Here is a 19,167-nt window from a genome sequence, read left to right on the forward strand (position 1 = left end):
AGTCAGTTGGAAAGGGGTTTCCTAGTCAGTTGGAAACGGGGTTTCCTAGTCAGTTGGAAACAAGATTCCTAGTCAGTTGGAAAGTGAAAGGGGTTTCTAGTCAGTTGGAAAGTGAAAGGGGTTTCCTAGTCAGTTGTAAAGAGGATTCCTAGTCAGTTGTAAAGGGAAAGAGGGATTCCTAGTCAGTTGTAAAGGGAAAGTGGGATTCCTAGTCAGTTGGAAAGGAAAGGGGTTTCCTAGTCAGTTGGAAAGGGGTTTCCTAGTCAGTTGGAAAGGGGGTTTCTAGTCAGTTGGAAAGGGGTTTCCTAGTCAGTTGGAAAGGGGTTTTCTAGTCAGTTGGAAAGGGGTTTCTAGTCAGTTGGAAAGGGGTTTTCTAGTCAGTTGGAAAGGGGGTTTCTAGTCAGTTGGAAAGGGGTTTCCTAGTCAGTTGGAAACGGGGTTTCCTAGTCAGTTGGAAAGGAAAGGGGTTTCCTAGTCAGTTGGAAAGGGGTTTCCTAGTCAGTTGGAAAGGGGTTTCTAGTCAGTTGGAAAGGGTTTCCTAGTCAGTTGGAAAGGGTTTCCTAGTCAGTTGGGAAAGGGGTTTCCTAGTCAGTTGGAAAGGGGTTTCTAGTCAGTTGGAAAGGGGTTTCCTAGTCAGTTGGAAACGGGGTTTCCTAGTCAGTTGGAAACAAGATTCCTAGTCAGTTGAAAGTGAAAGGGGTTTCCTAGTCAGTTGGAAAGTGAAAGGGGTTTCCTAGTCAGTTGTAAAGAGGATTCCTAGTCAGTTGGAAAGGGGTTTCCTAGTCAGTTGGAAAGGGGTTTCTAGTCAGTTGGAAAAGGGGTTTCCTAGTCAGTTGGAAAGGGTTTCCTAGTCAGTTGGAAAAGGGGTTTCCTAGTCAGTTGGAAAGGGTTTCCTAGTCAGTTGGAAAGGGGTTTCCTAGTCAGTTGGAAAGGGGTTTCTAGTCAGTTGGAAAGGGGTTTCTAGTCAGTTGGAAAGGGGTTTCCTAGTCAGTTGGAAAGAGGGTTTCTAGTCAGTTGGAAAGAGGGATTCCTAGTCAGTTGGAAAGGGGTTTCCTAGTAAGTTGGAAAGGGGTTTCCTAATCAGTTGGAAAGGGGTTTCTAGTCAGTTGGAAAGGGGTTTCCTAGTCAGTTGGAAAGGGGTTTCCTAGTCAGTTGGAAAGGGGTTTCATAGTCAGTTGGAAAGGGGTTTCCTAGTCAGTTGGAAAGGGGGTTTCCTAGTCAGTTGGAAAGGGGTTTCTAGTCAGTTGGAAAGGGGTTTCCTAGTCAGTTGGGAAGGGGTTTCTAGTCAGTTGGAAAGGGGGTTTCTAGTCAGTTGGAAACGGGGTTTCTAGTCAGTTGGAAAGTGAAAGGGGTTTCCTAGTCAGTTGTAAAGAGGGATTCCTAGTCAGTTGTAAAGGGAAAGAGGGATTCCTAGTCAGTTGTAAAGGAAAGTGGGATTCCTAGTCAGTTGGAAAAGGAAAAGGGGTTTCCTAGTCAGTTGGAAAGGGGTTTCTAGTCAGTTGGAAAGGGGTTTCCTAGTCAGTTGGAAAGGGGGTTTCCTAGTCAGTTGGAAAGGGGTTTCCTAGTCAGTTGGAAAGGGGTTTCCTAGTCAGTTGGAAAGGGGTTTCTAGTCAGTTGGAAAGGGGTTTCCTAGTCAGTTGTAAAGGGAAAGAGGGATTCCTAGTCAGTTGTAAAGGGAAAGTGGGATTCCTAGTCAGTTGGAAAGGGAAAGAGGGATTCCTAGTCAGTTGTAAAGGAAAGAGGGATTCCTAGTCAGTTGGAAAGGGGTTTCCTAGTCAGTTGGAAAGGGGTTTCTAGTCAGTTGGAAAGGGGTTTCCTAGTCAGTTGTAAAGGGAAAGAGGGATTCCTAGTCAGTTGTAAAGGGAAAGAGGGATTCCTAGTCAGTTGTAAAGGGAAAGTGGGATTCCTAGTCAGTTGGAAAGGGAAAGAGGGATTCCTAGTCAGTTGTAAAGGGAAAGAGGGATTCCTAGTCAGTTGGAAAGGGTTTCTAGTCAGTTGGAAAGGGGTTTCCTAGTCAGTTGGAAAGGGGTTTCCTAGTCAGTTGGGAAGGGGTTTCCTAGTCAGTTGGAAAGGGGTTTCCTAGTCAGTTGGAAACGGGGTTTCCTAGTCAGTTGGAAACAAGATTCCTAGTCAGTTGGAAAGTGAAAGGGGTTTCCTAGTCAGTTGGAAAGTGAAAAGGGGTTTCCTAGTCAGTTGTAAAGAGGGATTCCTAGTCAGTTGTAAAGGGAAAGAGGGATTCCTAGTCAGTTGTAAAGGGAAAGTGGGATTCCTAGTCAGTTGGAAAGGAAAGGGGTTTCCTAGTCAGTTGGAAAGGGGGTTTCTAGTCAGTTGGAAAGGGTTTCCTAGTCAGTTGGAAAGGGGTTTTCTAGTCAGTTGGAAAGGGGTTTCTAGTCAGTTGGAAAGGGGTTTCTAGTCAGTTGGAAAGGGGTTTCTAGTCAGTTGGAAAGGGGGTTTCTAGTCAGTTGGAAACGGGGTTTCCTAGTCAGTTGGAAACGGGGGTTTCTAGTCAGTTGGAAAGGAAAGGGGTTTCCTAGTCAGTTGGAAAGGGGTTTCCTAGTCAGTTGGAAAGGGGTTTCCTAGTCAGTTGGAAAGGGGTTTCCTAGTCAGTTGGAAAGGGGTTTCCTAGTCAGTTGGGAAGGGGTTTCTAGTCAGTTGGAAAGGGGTTTCTAGTCAGTTGGAAAGGGGTTTCTAGTCAGTTGGAAACGGGGTTTCCTAGTCAGTTGGAAACAAGATTCCTAGTCAGTTGGAAAGTGAAAGGGGTTTCCTAGTCAGTTGGAAAGTGAAAGGGGTTTCTAGTCAGTTGTAAAGAGGGATTCCTAGTCAGTTGGAAAGGGGTTTCTAGTCAGTTGGAAAGGGGTTTCCTAGTCAGTTGGAAAGGGGTTTCCTAGTCAGTTGGAAAGGGGGTTTCTAGTCAGTTGGAAAGGGGTTTCCTAGTCAGTTGGAAAGGGGTTTCCTAGTCAGTTGGAAAGGGGTTTCCTAGTCAGTTGGAAAGGGGTTTCCTAGTCAGTTGGAAAGGGGTTTCCTAGTCAGTTGGAAAGGGGTTTCCTAGTCAGTTGGAAAGAGGGTTTCTAGTCAGTTGGAAAGAGGGATTCCTAGTCAGTTGGAAAGGGGTTTCCTAGTAAGTTGGAAAGGGGTTTCTAATCAGTTGGAAAGGGGTTTCTAGTCAGTTGGAAAGGGGTTTCCTAGTCAGTTGGAAAGGGGTTTCTAGTCAGTTGGAAAGGGTTTCATAGTCAGTTGGAAAGGGGTTTCTAGTCAGTTGGAAAGGGGTTTCCTAGTCAGTTGGAAAGGGGTTTCCTAGTCAGTTGGAAAGGGGTTTCTAGTCAGTTGGGAAGGGGGTTTCCTAGTCAGTTGGAAAGGGGTTTCTAGTCAGTTGGAAACGGGGTTTCCTAGTCAGTTGGAAAGTGAAAGGGGTTTCCTAGTCAGTTGTAAAGAGGATTCCTAGTCAGTTGTAAAGGGAAAGAGGGATTCCTAGTCAGTTGTAAAGGGAAAGTGGGATTCCTAGTCAGTTGGAAAGGGAAAGGGGTTTCCTAGTCAGTTGGAAAGGGGTTTCCTAGTCAGTTGGAAAGGGGTTTCTAGTCAGTTGGAAAGGGGTTTCTAGTCAGTTGGAAAGGGGTTTCTAGTCAGTTGGAAAGGGGTTTCTAGTCAGTTGGAAAGGGGTTTCTAGTCAGTTGGAAAGGGGTTTCCTAGTCAGTTGGAAAGGGGCTTCCTAGTCAGTTGGAAAGGGGTTTCCTAGTCAGTTGGAAAGGGGTTTCCTAGTCAGTTGGAAAGGGGTTTCCTAGTCAGTTGGAAAGGGGGTTTCTAGTCAGTTGGAAAGGGGTTTCTAGTCAGTTGGAAAGGGGTTTCCTAGTCAGTTGGAAAAGGGTTTCCTAGTCAGTTGGAAAGGGGTTTCTAGTCAGTTGGAAAGGGGTTTCCTAGTCAGTTGGAAAGGGTTTCCTAGTCAGTTGGAAAGGGTTTCTAGTCAGTTGGAAAGGGGTTTCTAGTCAGTTGGAAACGGGGATTTCCTAGTCAGTTGGAAAGGGAAAGGGGTTTCCTAGTCAGTTGGAAAGGGGGTTTCTAGTCAGTTGGAAAGGGTTTCCTAGTCAGTTGGAAAGGGGTTTCCTAGTCAGTTGGAAAGGGTTTCTAGTCAGTTGGGAAGGGGTTTCTAGTCAGTTGGAAAGGGGTTTCCTAGTCAGTTGGAAACGGGGTTTCTAGTCAGTTGGAAAGTGAAAGGGGTTTCCTAGTCAGTTGTAAAGAGGATTCCTAGTCAGTTGTAAAGGGAAAGAGGGATTCCTAGTCAGTTGTAAAGGGAAAGTGGGATTCCTAGTCAGTTGGAAAGGAAAGGGGGTTTCCTAGTCAGTTGGAAAGGGGGTTTCTAGTCAGTTGGAAAGGGGTTTCTAGTCAGTTGGAAAGGGGTTTCCTAGTCAGTTGGAAAGGGGTTTCTAGTCAGTTGGAAAGGGGTTTCCTAGTCAGTTGGAAAGGGGTTTCCTAGTCAGTTGGAAAAAGGGGTTTCCTAGTCAGTTGGAAAGGAAAGGGTTTCCTAGTCAGTTGGAAAGGGGGTTTCCTAGTCAGTTGGAAAGGGGTTTCCTAGTCAGTTGGAAAGGGGTTTCCTAGTCAGTTGGAAAGGGGTTTCCTAGTCAGTTGGAAAGGGGTTTCCTAGTCAGTTGGAAAGGGGGTTTCTAGTCAGTTGGAAAGGGGTTTCTAGTCAGTTGGAAAGGGGTTTCCTAGTCAGTTGGAAAGGGGTTTCCTAGTCAGTTGGAAAGGGGTTTCTAGTCAGTTGGAAAGGGGTTTCCTAGTCAGTTGGAAACGGGGATTTCCTAGTCAGTTGGAAAGGAAAGGGGTTTCTAGTCAGTTGGAAAGGGGTTTCCTAGTCAGTTGGAAAGGGGTTTTCTAGTCAGTTGGAAAGGGGTTTCCTAGTCAGTTGGGAAGGGGGTTTCCTAGTCAGTTGGAAAGGGGGTTTCCTAGTCAGTTGGAAAGGGGTTTCCTAGTCAGTTGGAAAGGGGTTTCTAGTCAGTTGGAAACGGGGATTCCTAGTCAGTTGGAAAGGGGTTTCCTAGTCAGTTGGAAAAGGGGTTTCCTAGTCAGTTGGAAGGGGGTTCCTAGTCAGTTGGAAAGGGGGTTTCTAGTGAGTTGGAAAGTGAAAGGGGTTTCCTAGTCAGTTGTAAAGAGGGATTCCTAGTCAGTTGTAAAGGGAAAGAGGGATTCCTAGTCAGTTGTAAAAGGAAAGAGGGATTCCTAGTCAGTTGTAAAGGAAAGTGGGTTTCCTAGTCAGTTGGAAAGGGGTTTCTAGTCAGTTGGAAAGGGGTTTCCTAGTCAGTTGGAAAGGGGTTTCTAGTCAGTTGGAAAGGGGTTTCCTAGTCAGTTGGAAAGGGGTTTTCTAGTCAGTTGGAAAGGGGTTTCCTAGTCAGTTGGAAAGGGGTTCCTAGTCAGTTGGAAAGGGGTTTCCTAGTCAGTTGTAAAGGGAAAGAGGGATTCCTAGTCAGTTGTAAAGGGAAAGTGGGATTCCTAGTCAGTTGGAAAGGGAAAGAGGGATTCCTAGTCAGTTGTAAAGGGAAAGAGGGATTCCTAGTCAGTTGGAAAGGGGTTTCCTAGTCAGTTGGAAAGGGGTTTCCTAGTCAGTTGGAAAGGGGTTTCCTAGTCAGTTGGGAAGGGGTTTCCTAGTCAGTTGGGAAGGGGTTTCCTAGTCAGTTGGAAATGGGGTTTCCTAGTCAGTTGGAAACAAGATTCCTAGTCAGTTGGAAAGTGAAAGGGGTTTCTAGTCAGTTGGAAAGTGAAAGGGGTTTCCTAGTCAGTTGTAAAGAGGATTCCTAGTCAGTTGTAAAGGGAAAGAGGGATTCCTAGTCAGTTGTAAAGGAAAGTGGGATTCCTAGTCAGTTGGAAAGGGAAAGGGGTTTCTAGTCAGTTGGAAAGGGGTTTCCTAGTCAGTTGGAAAGGGGTTTCCTAGTCAGTTGGAAAGGGGTTTCTAGTCAGTTGGAAAGGGGTTTCCTAGTCAGTTGGAAAGGGGTTTCCTAGTCAGTTGGAAAGGGGTTTCTAGTCAGTTGGGAAGGGGTTTCCTAGTCAGTTGGAAAGGGGTTTCCTAGTCAGTTGGAAAGGGGGTTTCCTAGTCAGTTGGAAACGGGGTTTCCTAGTCAGTTGGAAACAAGATTCCTAGTCAGTTGGAAAGTGAAAGGGGGTTTCCTAGTCAGTTGGAAAGTGAAAGGGGGTTTCCTAGTCAGTTGTAAAGAGGGATTCCTAGTCAGTTGTAAAGGGAAAGAGGGATTCCTAGTCAGTTGTAAAGGGAAAGTGGGATTCCTAGTCAGTTGGAAAGGGGTTTCCTAGTCAGTTGGAAAGGGGTTTCCTAGTCAGTTGGAAAGGGGTTTCTAGTCAGTTGGAAAGGGGTTTCCTAGTCAGTTGGAAAGGGTTTCTAGTCAGTTGGAAAGGGGTTTCCTAGTCAGTTGGAAAGGGGTTTCCTAGTCAGTTGGAAAGAGGGTTTCCTAGTCAGTTGGAAAGAGGGATTCCTAGTCAGTTGGAAAGGGGTTTCCTAGTAAGTTGGAAAGGGGTTTCTAGTCAGTTGGAAAGGGGTTTCTAGTCAGTTGGAAAAGGGTTTCTAGTCAGTTGGAAAGGGGTTTCCTAGTCAGTTGGAAAGGGGTTTCCTAGTCAGTTGGAAAGGGGTTTCCTAGTCAGTTGGAAAGGGGGTTTCCTAGTCAGTTGGGAAGGGGTTTCCTAGTCAGTTGGAAAGGGGTTTCCTAGTCAGTTGGAAAGGGGTTTCTAGTCAGTTGGAAACGGGGTTTCTAGTCAGTTGGAAACGGGGTTTCCTAGTCAGTTGGAAAGTGAAAGGGGTTTCCTAGTCAGTTGTAAAGGGAAAGAGGGATTCCTAGTCAGTTGTAAAGGGAAAGAGGGATTCCTAGTCAGTTGTAAAGGGAAAGAGGGATTCCTAGTCAGTTGTAAAGGAAAGTGGGATTCCTAGTCAGTTGGAAAGGAAAGGGGTTTCTAGTCAGTTGGAAAGGGGTTTCTAGTCAGTTGGAAAAGGGGTTTCTAGTCAGTTGGAAAGGGGTTTCCTAGTCAGTTGGAAAGGGGTTTCTAGTCAGTTGGAAAGGGGTTTCTAGTCAGTTGGAAAGGGGTTTCCTAGTCAGTTGGAAAGGGGTTTCTAGTCAGTTGGAAAGGGGGTTTCCTAGTCAGTTGGAAAAGGGGTTTCCTAGTCAGTTGGAAAGGGGTTTCCTAGTCAGTTGGAAAGGGGTTTCCTAGTCAGTTGGAAAGGGGTTTCTAGTCAGTTGGAAAGGGGTTTCTAGTCAGTTGGAAAGGGGTTTCCTAGTCAGTTGGAAAGGGGTTTCCTAGTCAGTTGGAAAGGGGTTTCCTAGTCAGTTGGAAAGGGGTTTCCTAGTCAGTTGGAAAGGGGTTTCTAGTCAGTTGGAAAGGGGTTTCCTAGTCAGTTGGAAAGGGGTTTCCTAGTCAGTTGGAAAGAGGGTTTCCTAGTCAGTTGGAAAGAGGGATTCCTAGTCAGTTGGAAAGGGGTTTCCTAGTAAGTTGGAAAGGGGTTTCTAATCAGTTGGAAAGGGGTTTCTAGTCAGTTGGAAAGGGGTTTCCTAGTCAGTTGGAAAGGGGTTTCCTAGTCAGTTGGAAAGGGGTTTCTAGTCAGTTGGAAAGGGTTTCCTAGTCAGTTGGAAAGAGGGTTTCCTAGTCAGTTGGAAAGAGGGATTCCTAGTCAGTTGGAAAGGGGGTTTCCTAATCAGTTGGAAAGGGGTTTCCTAGTCAGTTGGAAAGGGGTTTCCTAGTCAGTTGGAAAGGGGTTTCCTAGTCAGTTGGAAAGGGGTTTCTAGTCAGTTGGAAAGGGGTTTCCTAGTCAGTTGGAAAGGGTTTCCTAGTCAGTTGGAAAGGGGTTTCTAGTCAGTTGGAAAGGGCTTTCCTAGTCAGTTGGAAAGGGGTTTCTAGTCAGTTGGAAAGGGCTTTCCTAGTCAGTGGGAAAGGGGTTTCCTAGTCAGTTGGAAAGGGGTTTCCTAGTCAGTTGGAAAAGGGGTTTCTAGTCAGTTGGAAAGGGGTTTCTAGTCAGTTGGAAAGGGGTTTCCTAGTCAGTTGGAAACAAGATTCCTAGTCAGTTGGAAAGTGAAAGGGGTTTCTAGTCAGTTGTAAAGGGAAAGTGGGATTCCTAGTCAGTTGGAAAGGGAAAGGGGTTTCCTAGTCAGTTGGAAAGGGGTTTCCTAGTCAGTTGGAAAGGGGTTTCTAGTCAGTTGGAAAGGGGTTTCCTAGTCAGTTGGAAAGGGGGTTTCCTAGTCAGTTGGAAAGGGGTTTCCTAGTCAGTTGGAAAGGGGGTTTCCTAGTCAGTTGGAAAGGGGTTTCTAATCAGTTGGAAAGGGGTTTCCTAGTCAGTTGGAAAGGGGTTTCTAGTCAGTTGGAAAGGGGTTTCCTAGTCAGTTGGAAAGGGGTTTCCTAGTCAGTTGGAAAGGGGTTTCCTAGTCAGTTGGAAAGGGGTTTCCTAGTCATTTGGAAAGGGGGTTTCCTACTCATTTGGAAAAGGGGTTTCTAGTCAGTTGGAAAGGGGTTTCTAGTCAGTTGGAAAGGGGTATCTAGTCAGTTGTAAAGGGAAAGAGGGATTCCTAGTCAGTTGTAAAGGAAAGTGGGATTCCTAGTCAGTTGGAAAGGAAAGGGGTTTCTAGTCAGTTGGAAAGGGGTTTCCTAGTCAGTTGGAAAGGGGTTTCTAGTCAGTTGGAAAGGGGTTTCCTAGTCAGTTGGAAAGGGGTTTCCTAGTCAGTTGGAAAGGGGTTTCCTAGTCAGTTGGAAAGGGGTTTCCTAGTCAGTTGGAAAGAGGGATTCCTAGTCAGTTGTAAAGGGAAAGAGGGATTCCTAGTCAGTTGTAAAGGGAAAGTGGGATTCCTAGTCAGTTGGAAAGGGAAAGGTGGTTTCCTAGTCAGTTGGAAACGGGGGTTTCCTAGTCAGTTGGAAACGGGGGTTTCCTAGTCAGTTGGAAAGGGGGTTTCCTAGTCAGTTGGAAAGGGGGTTTCCTAGTCAGTTGGAAAGGGGGATTCCTAGTCAGTTGGAAAGGGGGATTCCTAGTCAGTTGGAAAGGGAAAGTGGGATTCCTAGTCAGTTGGAAAGGGAAAGTGGGATTCCTAGTCAGTTGGAAAGGGAAAGGGGGTTTCCTAGTCAGTTGGAAAGGGAAAGGGGGTTTCCTAGTCAGTTGGAAAGAGGGTTTCCTAGTCAGTTGGAAAGGGGTTTCCTAGTCAGTTGGAAAGGGGTTTCCTAGTCAGTTGGAAAGGGGTTTCTAGTCAGTTGGAAAGGGGTTTCCTAGTCAGTTGGAAAAGGGGTTTCCTAGTCAGTTGGAAAGGGGGTTCCTAGTCAGTTGGAAAGGGGTTTCCTAGTCAGTTGGAAAGGGGTTTCCTAGTCAGTTGGAAACAGGGATTCCTTGTCAGTTGGAAAGGGGGATTCCTTGTCAGTTGGAAAGGGGATTCCTTGTCAGTTGGAAAGGGGGATTCCTTGTCAGTTGGAAAGGGGGATTCCTAGTCAGTTGGAAAGGGGATTCCTAGTCAGCTGGAAAGGGATTCCTAGGCAGTTGGAAAGGGAAAGAGGGATTCCTAGTCAGTTGGAAACAAGGATTCCTAGTCTGTTGGAAAGGGGGATTCCTAGTCAGTTGGAAAGGGGATTCCTAGTCAGTTGGAAAGGGGGATTCCTAGTCAGTTGGAAAGGGGATTCCTAGTCAGTTGTAAAGGGAAAGGGGGATTCCTAGTCAGTTGGAAAGGGGGATTCCTAGTCAGTTGGAAAGGGAAAGGGGATTCCTAGTCAGTTGGAAAGGGGGATTCCTAGTCAGTTGGAAAGGGAAAGGGGGATTCCTAGTCAGTTGGAAAGGGGGATTCCTAGTCAGTTGTAAAGGGAAAGGAAGATTCCTAGTCAGTTGGAAAGGGAAAGGGGATTCCTAGTCAGTTGTAAAGGGAAAGGAGGATTCCTAGTCAGTTGGAAAGGGAAAGGGGATTCCTAGTCAGTTGTAAAGGGAAAGGAGGATTCCTAGTCAGTTGGAAAGGGAAAGGGGATTCCTAGTCAGTTGGAAAGGGGATTCCTAGTCAGTTGGAAAGGGAAAGGAGGATTCCTAGTCAGTTGTTCAACAGAATGCCTTCAACTGAAATGTCTCATTTAACCCAACCCCTCTGAATCAGAGAGGTGCGGGGGGGGGGGGGCTGGCTTAATCAACATCCACGTTTTCAGCGCCCGGGAACAGTGGGTTAACTGCCTGTTCAGGGGCAGAATGACACATTTTTACCTTGTCAGCTCGGGGATTCGATCCAGCAACCTTTCGGGTTACTGGCCCAACGCTCTAACAGACAGATCAATTAAAAAATATATATATTCTGATCAAGTCTCCTTTCATGTAGGCCTAAATAATGTAGATTTCCATGAAATGTGTTTATAAAAATGTCCCCCATGTGTGGAAATCCTCCATAACGCTGAACTTTATTCAACTATGTGATAAAATGTGACGTTAGAATGTGTTATTACAATTACCTGAAAATTACAATTACCTGAAAATTACAGTTACCTGAAAATTACAGTTACCTGAAAATTACAGTTACCTGAAAATTACAGTTACCTGAAAATTACAGTTTCTTGTAAACAGAGAATTGGGTGCCATTTGGGACACACTTCTTCTCATTTCTCCTGAATGTCTTTTTTTTCAGGACCTCTGTTTTGGTCAGAGCGACTGATCTGGAATGAGTCCAAATCGTTTCTTCTTGTTTCAGGATGTTTCGTATCCACTTTATTCTCTTTAGGGGCACTGGGCTGTTACAGGGATGTCTTGTGTGTAATGCTAAGTCATGCAGGCTGGTCAATCTTTCAGATGATGCTGCAGTGAAGACCTTAAAGATGGAATCTGCAGTTGGGGGGAAACGACGTCACTGGCCACCCCACCACCATTGTTATTGTTTTTTTTGTTGCAGACCTCAGACCGTCTGTGATCAGGATTATCTCTCTCTCTCACACACACACAGTACCAATTATCTGACACACAGACAGTACAAATTATCTCTCACACACACCGTACAAATTATCTCTCACACACACAGTACAAATTATCTCTCACACACACAGTACAAATTATCTCTCACACACACAGTACAAATTATCTCTCACACATGCAGTACAAAGTCTCTCGCTCACGCAGTACAGTATCTATTTTTCTCTCTCTTTCTCTCTCTCACGCAGTACTGCAGACCTCATGGGTTGGTCTCTCAAATGATGGTCTCTCTCACACAGTGCTGTTAGTCCTCTGGGTTGGTCTCGTGACAGACCATAAATGCTAATTAAGTAGCCAGCATGCAAGAGATTTGGTTGCTGTTCTGATTGCTCGTTTGGTGTCCCACAGTGCTGTAGACCTCTGGGTTAGTCTGTCAGACAGTCTTTCAGATGGTCTATCTCACACGGCGCTGCAGACTGTTGGGCTGGTCTCTTAGATGAATCCCTCTCTCACACAGTGCTGCAGACTGTTGGGCTGGTCTCTTAGATGAATCCCTCTCTCACACAGTGCTGTAGACTGTTGGGCTGGTCTCTTAGATGAATCCCTCTCTCACACAGTGCTGCAGACTGTTGGGCTGGTCTCTTAGATGAATCCCTCTCACACAGGGCTGTAGTCTTGGTCGGTTGATCTCTCAAATAGTGCTGAAAACTTCTAAGTTGGTCTCACAGTCTCCCTCTCTCATACGGTGCTGCAGGGCCCCTCACTGTCCTCCTCACTCTCATCCCACACTGCAACACCCCCCATGGCTCCTGCCTTGACGTGGCCAACTCTCGGCTGGGTTTCGAACCTAGGAGACGAGGGATGAGACGGGGAATGAGACCCTTCTTTTAACCTGTTATTATAATGTTAAAAAGAACCCGTATTCCTTACCTTAGCTTTTTGAAGTTAGGAAATGTCTGCCTCTCAGTGGCTTGAACCGGTCTGAAGCCTTGTGGTGTATTTTCCTTAACGGGTGCTGCATCTTCCTAGTTCACACAGTGTAAAGGGAACAGGATTAGATGTGTCTCCAGTTCACACAGTGTAAAGGGAACAGGATTAGATGTGTCTCCAGTTCACACAGTGTAAAGGGAACAGGATTAGATGTGTCTCCAGTTCACACAGTGTAAAGGGAACAGGATTAGATGTGTCTCCAGTTCACACAGTGTAAAGGGAACAGGATTAGATGTGTCTCCAGTTCACACAGTGTAAAGGGAACAGGATTAGATTTCTCCAGTTCATACAGTGTAAAGGGAACAGGATTAGATTTCTCCAGTTCATACAGTGTAAAGGGAACGGGATTAGATTTCTCTCCAGTTCACACTGTGATAAGGGAACAGGATTAGATTTCTCTCCAGTTCACACTGTGATAAGGGAACAGGATTAGATGTCTCTCCAGTTCACACAGTGGTACGGAAAATAAGATTAGATGTCTCCCTTGTTCATGCCGTGATAATAGAACAGGATTAGATATCTACCTAGTTCACACCGTGATAAGGGAATAAGATTAGATGTAGATACTGTAGAGAACATTGTAGCAGAGATCATATCTGTCCTGGCCAGATCCTAGCCTGGTCCCTATTCTTTTTGCAATGACAAGACAAGTATTTACCCTTTGCCTTGATGACAGCTTTACACATTATTGGAATTCTCTCAACTTGCTTCACCTGGAATGCTTTTCCAACCGTCTTGAAGGAGTTCCCACATATACTGAGCACTTGTTGGCTGCTGTTCCTTCACACTGCAGTCCAACTCATCCCAAACCATCTCAGTTGGGTTGATGTCGGGTGATTGTGGAGGCCAGGTCATCTGATGCAGCACTCCATCAATCACTCTCTTTGGTCAAATAGCCCTTACCCACCCTGGAGGTGTGTTGGGTCATTGTCCTGTTGACAAAACAAATGATAGTCCCACTAAGCACAAACCAGATGGGATGGCATATCGCTGCAGAATGCTGTGGTAGCCATGCTGGTTAAGTGTGCCTTGAATTCTAAATAAATCATAGACAGAGTCACCATCAAAGCACCCCCACACCAACACACCTCCTCCTCCATGCTTCACGGTGGGAACCACACAGGCAGAGGTCATCCATTCACCTACTCTGCGTCTCACAAAGACACCACGGCTGGAACCAAAAATCTCAAATTTGGACTCATCAGACCAAAGGATAGATTTCCACTGGTCTAATGTCAATGGCTCATATTTCTTGGCCCAAGCAAGTCTCTTCTTCTTATTGGTGTCCTTTAGAAGTGGTTTCTTTGCAGCAACTCAACCATGAAGGCCTGATTCACGCAGTCTCCTCTGAACAGTTGATGTTGAGATGTGTCTGTTACTTGAACTCTGTGAAGCATTTATTTGGGCTGCAATCTGAGGTGCATTTACCTCTAATTAACATATCCTCTACAGCAGAGGTAACTCTGGGTCTTCCTTTCCTGTGGCGGTCCTCATGAGAGACAGGTAACTCTAATGAGAGACAGGTAACTCTAATGAGAGACAGGTAACTCTAATGAGAGACAGGTAACTCTAATGAGAGACAGGTAACTCTAATGAACTGATCCTCTGCAGCAGAGGTAACTCTAATGAGAGACAGGTAACTCTAATGAACTGATCCTCTGCAGCAGAGGTAACTCTGGGTCTTCCTTTCCTGTGGCGGTCCTCATGAGAGACAGGTAACTCTAATGAACTGATCCTCTGCAGCAGAGGTAACTCTGGGTCTTCCTTTCCTGTGGCGGTCCTCATGAGAGACAGGTAACTCTAATGAACTGATCCTCTGCAGCAGAGGTAACTCTGGGTCTTCCTTTCCTGTGGCGGTCCTCATGAGAGACAGGTAACTCTAATGAACTGATCCTCTGCAGCAGAGGTAACTCTGGGTCTTCCTTTCCTGTGGCGGTCCACATGAGAGACAGGTAACTCTAATGAACTGATCCTCTGCAGCAGAGGTAACTCTGGGTCTTCCTTTCCTGTGGCGGTCCTCATGAGAGACAGGTAACTCTAATGAACTGATCCTCTGCAGCAGAGGTAACTCTGGGTCTTCCTTTCCTGTGGCGGTCCTCATGAGAGACAGGTAACTCTAATGAACTGATCCTCTGCAGCAGAGGTAACTCTGGGTCTTCCTTTCCTGTGGCGGTCCTCATGAGAGACAGGTAACTCTAATGAGAGACAGGTAACTCTAATGAACTGATCCTCTGCAGCAGAGGTAACTCTAATGAGAGACAGGTAACTCTAATGAACTGATCCTCTGCAGCAGAGGTAACTCTGGGTCTTCCTTTCCTGTGGCGGTCCTCATGAGAGACAGGTAACTCTAATGAACTGATCCTCTGCAGCAGAGGTAACTCTGGGTCTTCCTTTCCTGTGGCGGTCCTCATGAGAGACAGGTAACTCTAATGAACTGATCCTCTGCAGCAGAGGTAACTCTGGGTCTTCCTTTCCTGTGGCGGTCCTCATGAGAGACAGGTAACTCTAATGAACTGATCCTCTGCAGCAGAGGTAACTCTGGGTCTTCCTTTCCTGTGGCGGTCCTCATGAGAGACAGGTAACTCTAATGAACTGATCCTCTGCAGCAGAGGTAACTCTGGGTCTTCCTTTCCTGTGGCGGTCCACATGAGAGACAGGTAACTCTAATGAACTGATCCTCTGCAGCAGAGGTAACTCTGGGTCTTCCTTTCCTGTGGCGGTCCTCATGAGAGACAGGTAACTCTAATGAACTGATCCTCTGCAGCAGAGGTAACTCTGGGTCTTCCTTTCCTGTGGCGGTCCTCATGAGAGACAGGTAACTCTAATGAACTGATCCTCTGCAGCAGAGGTAACTCTGGGTCTTCCTTTCCTGTGGCGGTCCTCATGAGAGACAGGTAACTCTAATGAGAGACAGGTAACTCTAATGAACTGATCCTCTGCAGCAGAGGTAACTCTGGGTCTTCCTTTCCTGTGGCGGTCCTCATGAGAGACAGGTAACTCTAATGAACTTATCCTCTGCAGCAGAGGTAACTCTGGGTCTTCCTTTCCTGTGGCGGTCCTCATGAGAGCCAGTTTCATCATAGTGTTTGATGGTTTTTGCGACTGCACTTGAATAAATGTTCAAAGTTCTTGAAATGTTCTGTATTGACTGACCTTCGTCTTTAATGATGATGAACTGATAGACTGTAATTTCTCTTTGCTTATTTGAGCTGTTCTTGCCATAATACGGACTTGGTCTTTTACCAAATAGGGCGACTTCTGCATACCACCCCTACATTCTCACAACACAACTGATTGGCTCAAACGCATTAAGAAAGACAAAAATTCCACAAATTAACTTTTAACAAGGCACAACCTGTTAATTGAAATGCATTCCAGGTGACTACCTCATGAAGCTGGTTGAGAGAATGCCAAGAGTGTGCAAAGCTGTTATCAAGGTAAAGGGTTGCTACTTTGAAGAATCTCAGATTTAAAAAATATTTGGATGTGTTTAACACTTTTTTTGGTTACTACATGACTCCATATGTGTTATTTCATAGTTTTGATGTCTTCACTATTATTCTACAATGTACAAAATAGTAAAAATAAAGAAATACTTTTGAATGAGTAGTTGTGTTTTAACTTTTGACTGGTACCGTATATATTGATATAATGGTACCGTATATATTGATATAATGGTACCGTATATATTGATATAATGGTACCGTATATATTGATATAATGGTACCGTATATATTGATATAATGGTACCGTATATATTGATATAATGGTACCGTATATATTGATATAATGGTACTGTATATATTGATATAATGGTACTGTATATATTGATATAATGGTACTATATATATATATATGTATATATTTATTTAAATGTACTGTATAATGGTACTGTATGTGTTTATATAATGGTACTGTATATATTTATATAATGGTACTGTATATATTTATATAATGGTACTATATATATGTATATATTTATTTAAATGTACTGTATAATGGTACTGTATGTGTTTATATAATGGTACTGTATATATTTATATAATGGTACTGTATATATTTATATAATGGTACTATATATATGTATATATTTATTTAAATGTACTGTATAATGGTACTGTATGTGTTTATATAATGGTACTGTATATATTTATAATGGTACTGTATATATTTATATAATGGTACTATATATATGTATATATTTATTTAAATGTACTGTATAATGGTACTGTATGTGTTTATATAATGGTACTGTATATATTTAAATAATTGTACTGTATATATTTATATAATGGTACTGTATATATTGATATAATGGTACTGTATATATTGATATAATGGTACTGTATATATGTATATAATGGTACTGTATATATTTATATAATTGTACTGTATATATTTATATAATGGTACTGTATATATTGATATAATGGTACTGTATATATTGATATAATGGTACTGTATATATGTATATAATGGTACTATATATATGTATATATTTATTTAAATGTACTGTATGTGTTTATATAATGGTACTGTATATATTTATATAATTGTACTGTATATATATTGATATAATGGTACTGTATATATTTATATAATGGTACTGTATATATTGATATAATGGTACTGTATATATTGATATAATGGTACTGTATATATTTATATAATGGTACTATATATATATGTATATATTTATTTAAATGTACTGTATAATGGTACTGTATGTGTTTATATAATGGTACTGTATACATGTATATATTTATTTAAATGTACTGTATGTGTTTATATTGATATAATGGTACTATATATATGTATATATTTATTTAAATGTACTGTATGTGTTTATATAATGGTACTGTATATATTTATATAATGGTACTGTATAATGTATATATTTATTTAAGTGTACTGTATAATGGTACTGTATGTGTTTATATAGTGATGTAATAATATCTGCCAGTTAGCAGGCGCCTTCATCCAAAGGGACAGTCATGTGTGCATACATTACTAGACAGGGGTCAGAGTTCAAGTCAAAGGTCAGTGTCGACAACCACAGCACTTTGACATTTTAAACGTAATTACGCTTGGGCCGACATCCGTAGCGTAGCGTTCACCATGAGTGCGATCTCTGGGAGCCTTTAAAAGACGTGCTGTCGATCGAGAGTGCATTGCGCTTGACGACAACGTGCCATTGATTGAACACAGCCAAGGTTGTATAAAGATGGATAAAGACCTGTTTTGGTGGTTCATCCCAGATGGGTCTGAAGACACTGGTGGGGATGAGAGGAGGTGGTCCCTTAGTGATGTTGATGACTCTGTTCCCATAGGGTCCTGCTGGCCCTGATGTCTGTCCCTGTCCCTCCAGGCCCGCTGGTCCTGCCTGGTGTCGAGGACTTCGAGAAGAAGGGTACGGCAGCCTGGGTATCTGCCACCTCAGACATACCGTCCGTTCTCTGGGCGAATCCCTCAGCAACTGCTGCTGCTGTGTGTACGAGGGCTTCAACAGAACAGGCACCTGACTGTCTGTGTCCTCTTCCTCGTCCTCCTCCTCGGTATTACTCGCTTCCCCCTCCCTCCTCAGGGTCCCGTCTGGGCTACAGGTGGTGACGGAGGAGTAGTCGAACACGGAGGTGTCCCCAACGTCCTCCTCCGTGTCACAGTCATCAGTGCTTCTCTGGACCATGTGAGGACCAGGGGTCTGAGGGCCGTGTCCGTGTACCTTAACCCCCGTAGCCTGGCTAGGAGACTCCTGTCCAGAGTCGCTGTCCCCCCACCCAGGGGGTGCCGTATGGAGGAAGGCGCTGATGTCCCCACCGTAGACCAGTCCGGCCAGGCCGCAGGAGTCATGGAGATGAGACTGGAAGGTCCCCCCTGTCCTGTCTCTGTAACAGCTCTTCTTCCGTACAGTACCAGTAGACCAACGGGCAACAGGCATGCTCTGGCAGCCGGCGGCACAGTTAGATAGACGTGGCTGTTGTTCCTCTCTAGGGAGAGAGACAGAGATCACATTAAAAATAGCTTCACGTCAATTATAACAACACTTACAGGTAGCAGACAGACACTGTTATCCAGTAACTGCAGAGAGTACATGCAGACATTTTGTTGCATATGTAGCCGATGAGAAACGGCTAGCTAGTTAGCGGCGGTGCAGCGCTGGTCGCGTTTTAATCGGTGACGTCACTCGCTCTGAGACCTTGAAGTAGTGGTTCCCCTTTGCTCTGCAAGGGCCACGGCTTTTGTGGAGCGATGGGTGACGAGCCCAGGCGCCCAGGTCGGGGCGAGGGGACGGAAGTAAAGTCTATACTGTTACACATACTATGCCATTTCATCAGACGTTTCGTTGTGTAGTATGCATGCCATTTCAGCAGACGTTTCGTTGCAAACTATGCCATTTTAGCAAACATATTTGTGGCATTTTCTATCTGCGACTTTTGACAACGTTTCACGTTTCACTGCTGAACATGACTTTGGTGTATGTTCTGCATTGTGCCTCTAGAGGCCTCTTACCCTCCCAGGGCACCAGATGGCGACAAAAACACACTCACCGTTTCCCAGCAGACTCCTGTCTGTGTTTCTGTGTGTCCGTGGCAGGGCAGAGCTGGCTTCTGTGATCGCACGACTTGGCACAGGGGCAGGCAGAGCAGCTGCCACTGAAACACAGAGGAACTGCTGAGTGGGGTACGGTCTGGACACTCCAATATGTCGTGCTTCAGGCAGATCTTAAAATAAACATGACAGTCTATATGACCACCTGTCTATGTGACCATCTGTCTGATGATTGAAATCTCTCCCACAAGATACCGTGATGGATCTTGGATTTGGAGAACATTTTTGGAATTATATTGAATTTCAAATATATATACATTTTATATGGGTGTCTTGATTATTTTGTTTCTGAAATGTTTGGCCTGTTTATTGGCTTGTAAACGACTAAATTCCATGATTATTCAGGGAATGGTCTGTTTGACAGACCATTAACTGTCAAATTGAGTAAGCTGCCCAGTGTGCACATTGCGATTTAGTTCTGAATGGATTCCGTGATTCTGTGTGAAATGGAACCCTGGTCACTATAGGGTTTACTGCTTTAGACCAGGGCCACAGAGACCAACCCATAGGGCCCTGGTCACTATAGGGTTTACTGCTTTAGACCAGGGCCACAGAGACCAACCCATAGGGCCCTGGTCACTATAGGGTTTACTGCTTTAGACCAGGGCCACAGAGACCAACCCATAGGGCCCTGGTCACTATAGGGTTTACTGCTTTAGACCAGGGCCACAGAG

General features: G+C 44.6%; 1 protein-coding gene across 3 annotated transcripts in view; it reads right to left on the reverse strand.

Moving 5' to 3' along the window:
- Positions 1–10,367: 10,367 nt before the first annotated feature.
- Positions 10,368–19,167, reverse strand: part of LOC112247676 — a 32,566-nt gene continuing 23,766 nt past the window's right edge. For 2 of the 3 annotated variants that reach the window (XM_042330300.1, XM_042330299.1), the window contains 4 exons: positions 18,433–18,537; positions 17,121–17,871; positions 11,825–11,919; positions 10,368–11,741 (listed from right to left, as the gene is read on the reverse strand). In XM_042330300.1, coding sequence (XP_042186234.1) covers positions 11,633–11,741; positions 11,825–11,919; positions 17,121–17,871; positions 18,433–18,537 — 1,060 coding nt within the window. In that variant the 3' untranslated portion in view covers positions 10,368–11,632. The remainder of the gene's footprint in view (positions 11,742–11,824; positions 11,920–17,120; positions 17,872–18,432; positions 18,538–19,167) is intronic. The other variant, XM_042330301.1, reaches the window with a different exon arrangement.

The sequence above is a fragment of the Oncorhynchus tshawytscha genome, linkage group LG11 (genome assembly GCF_018296145.1).
Source record: "Oncorhynchus tshawytscha isolate Ot180627B linkage group LG11, Otsh_v2.0, whole genome shotgun sequence".
Taxonomy (NCBI): domain Eukaryota; kingdom Metazoa; phylum Chordata; class Actinopteri; order Salmoniformes; family Salmonidae; genus Oncorhynchus; species Oncorhynchus tshawytscha.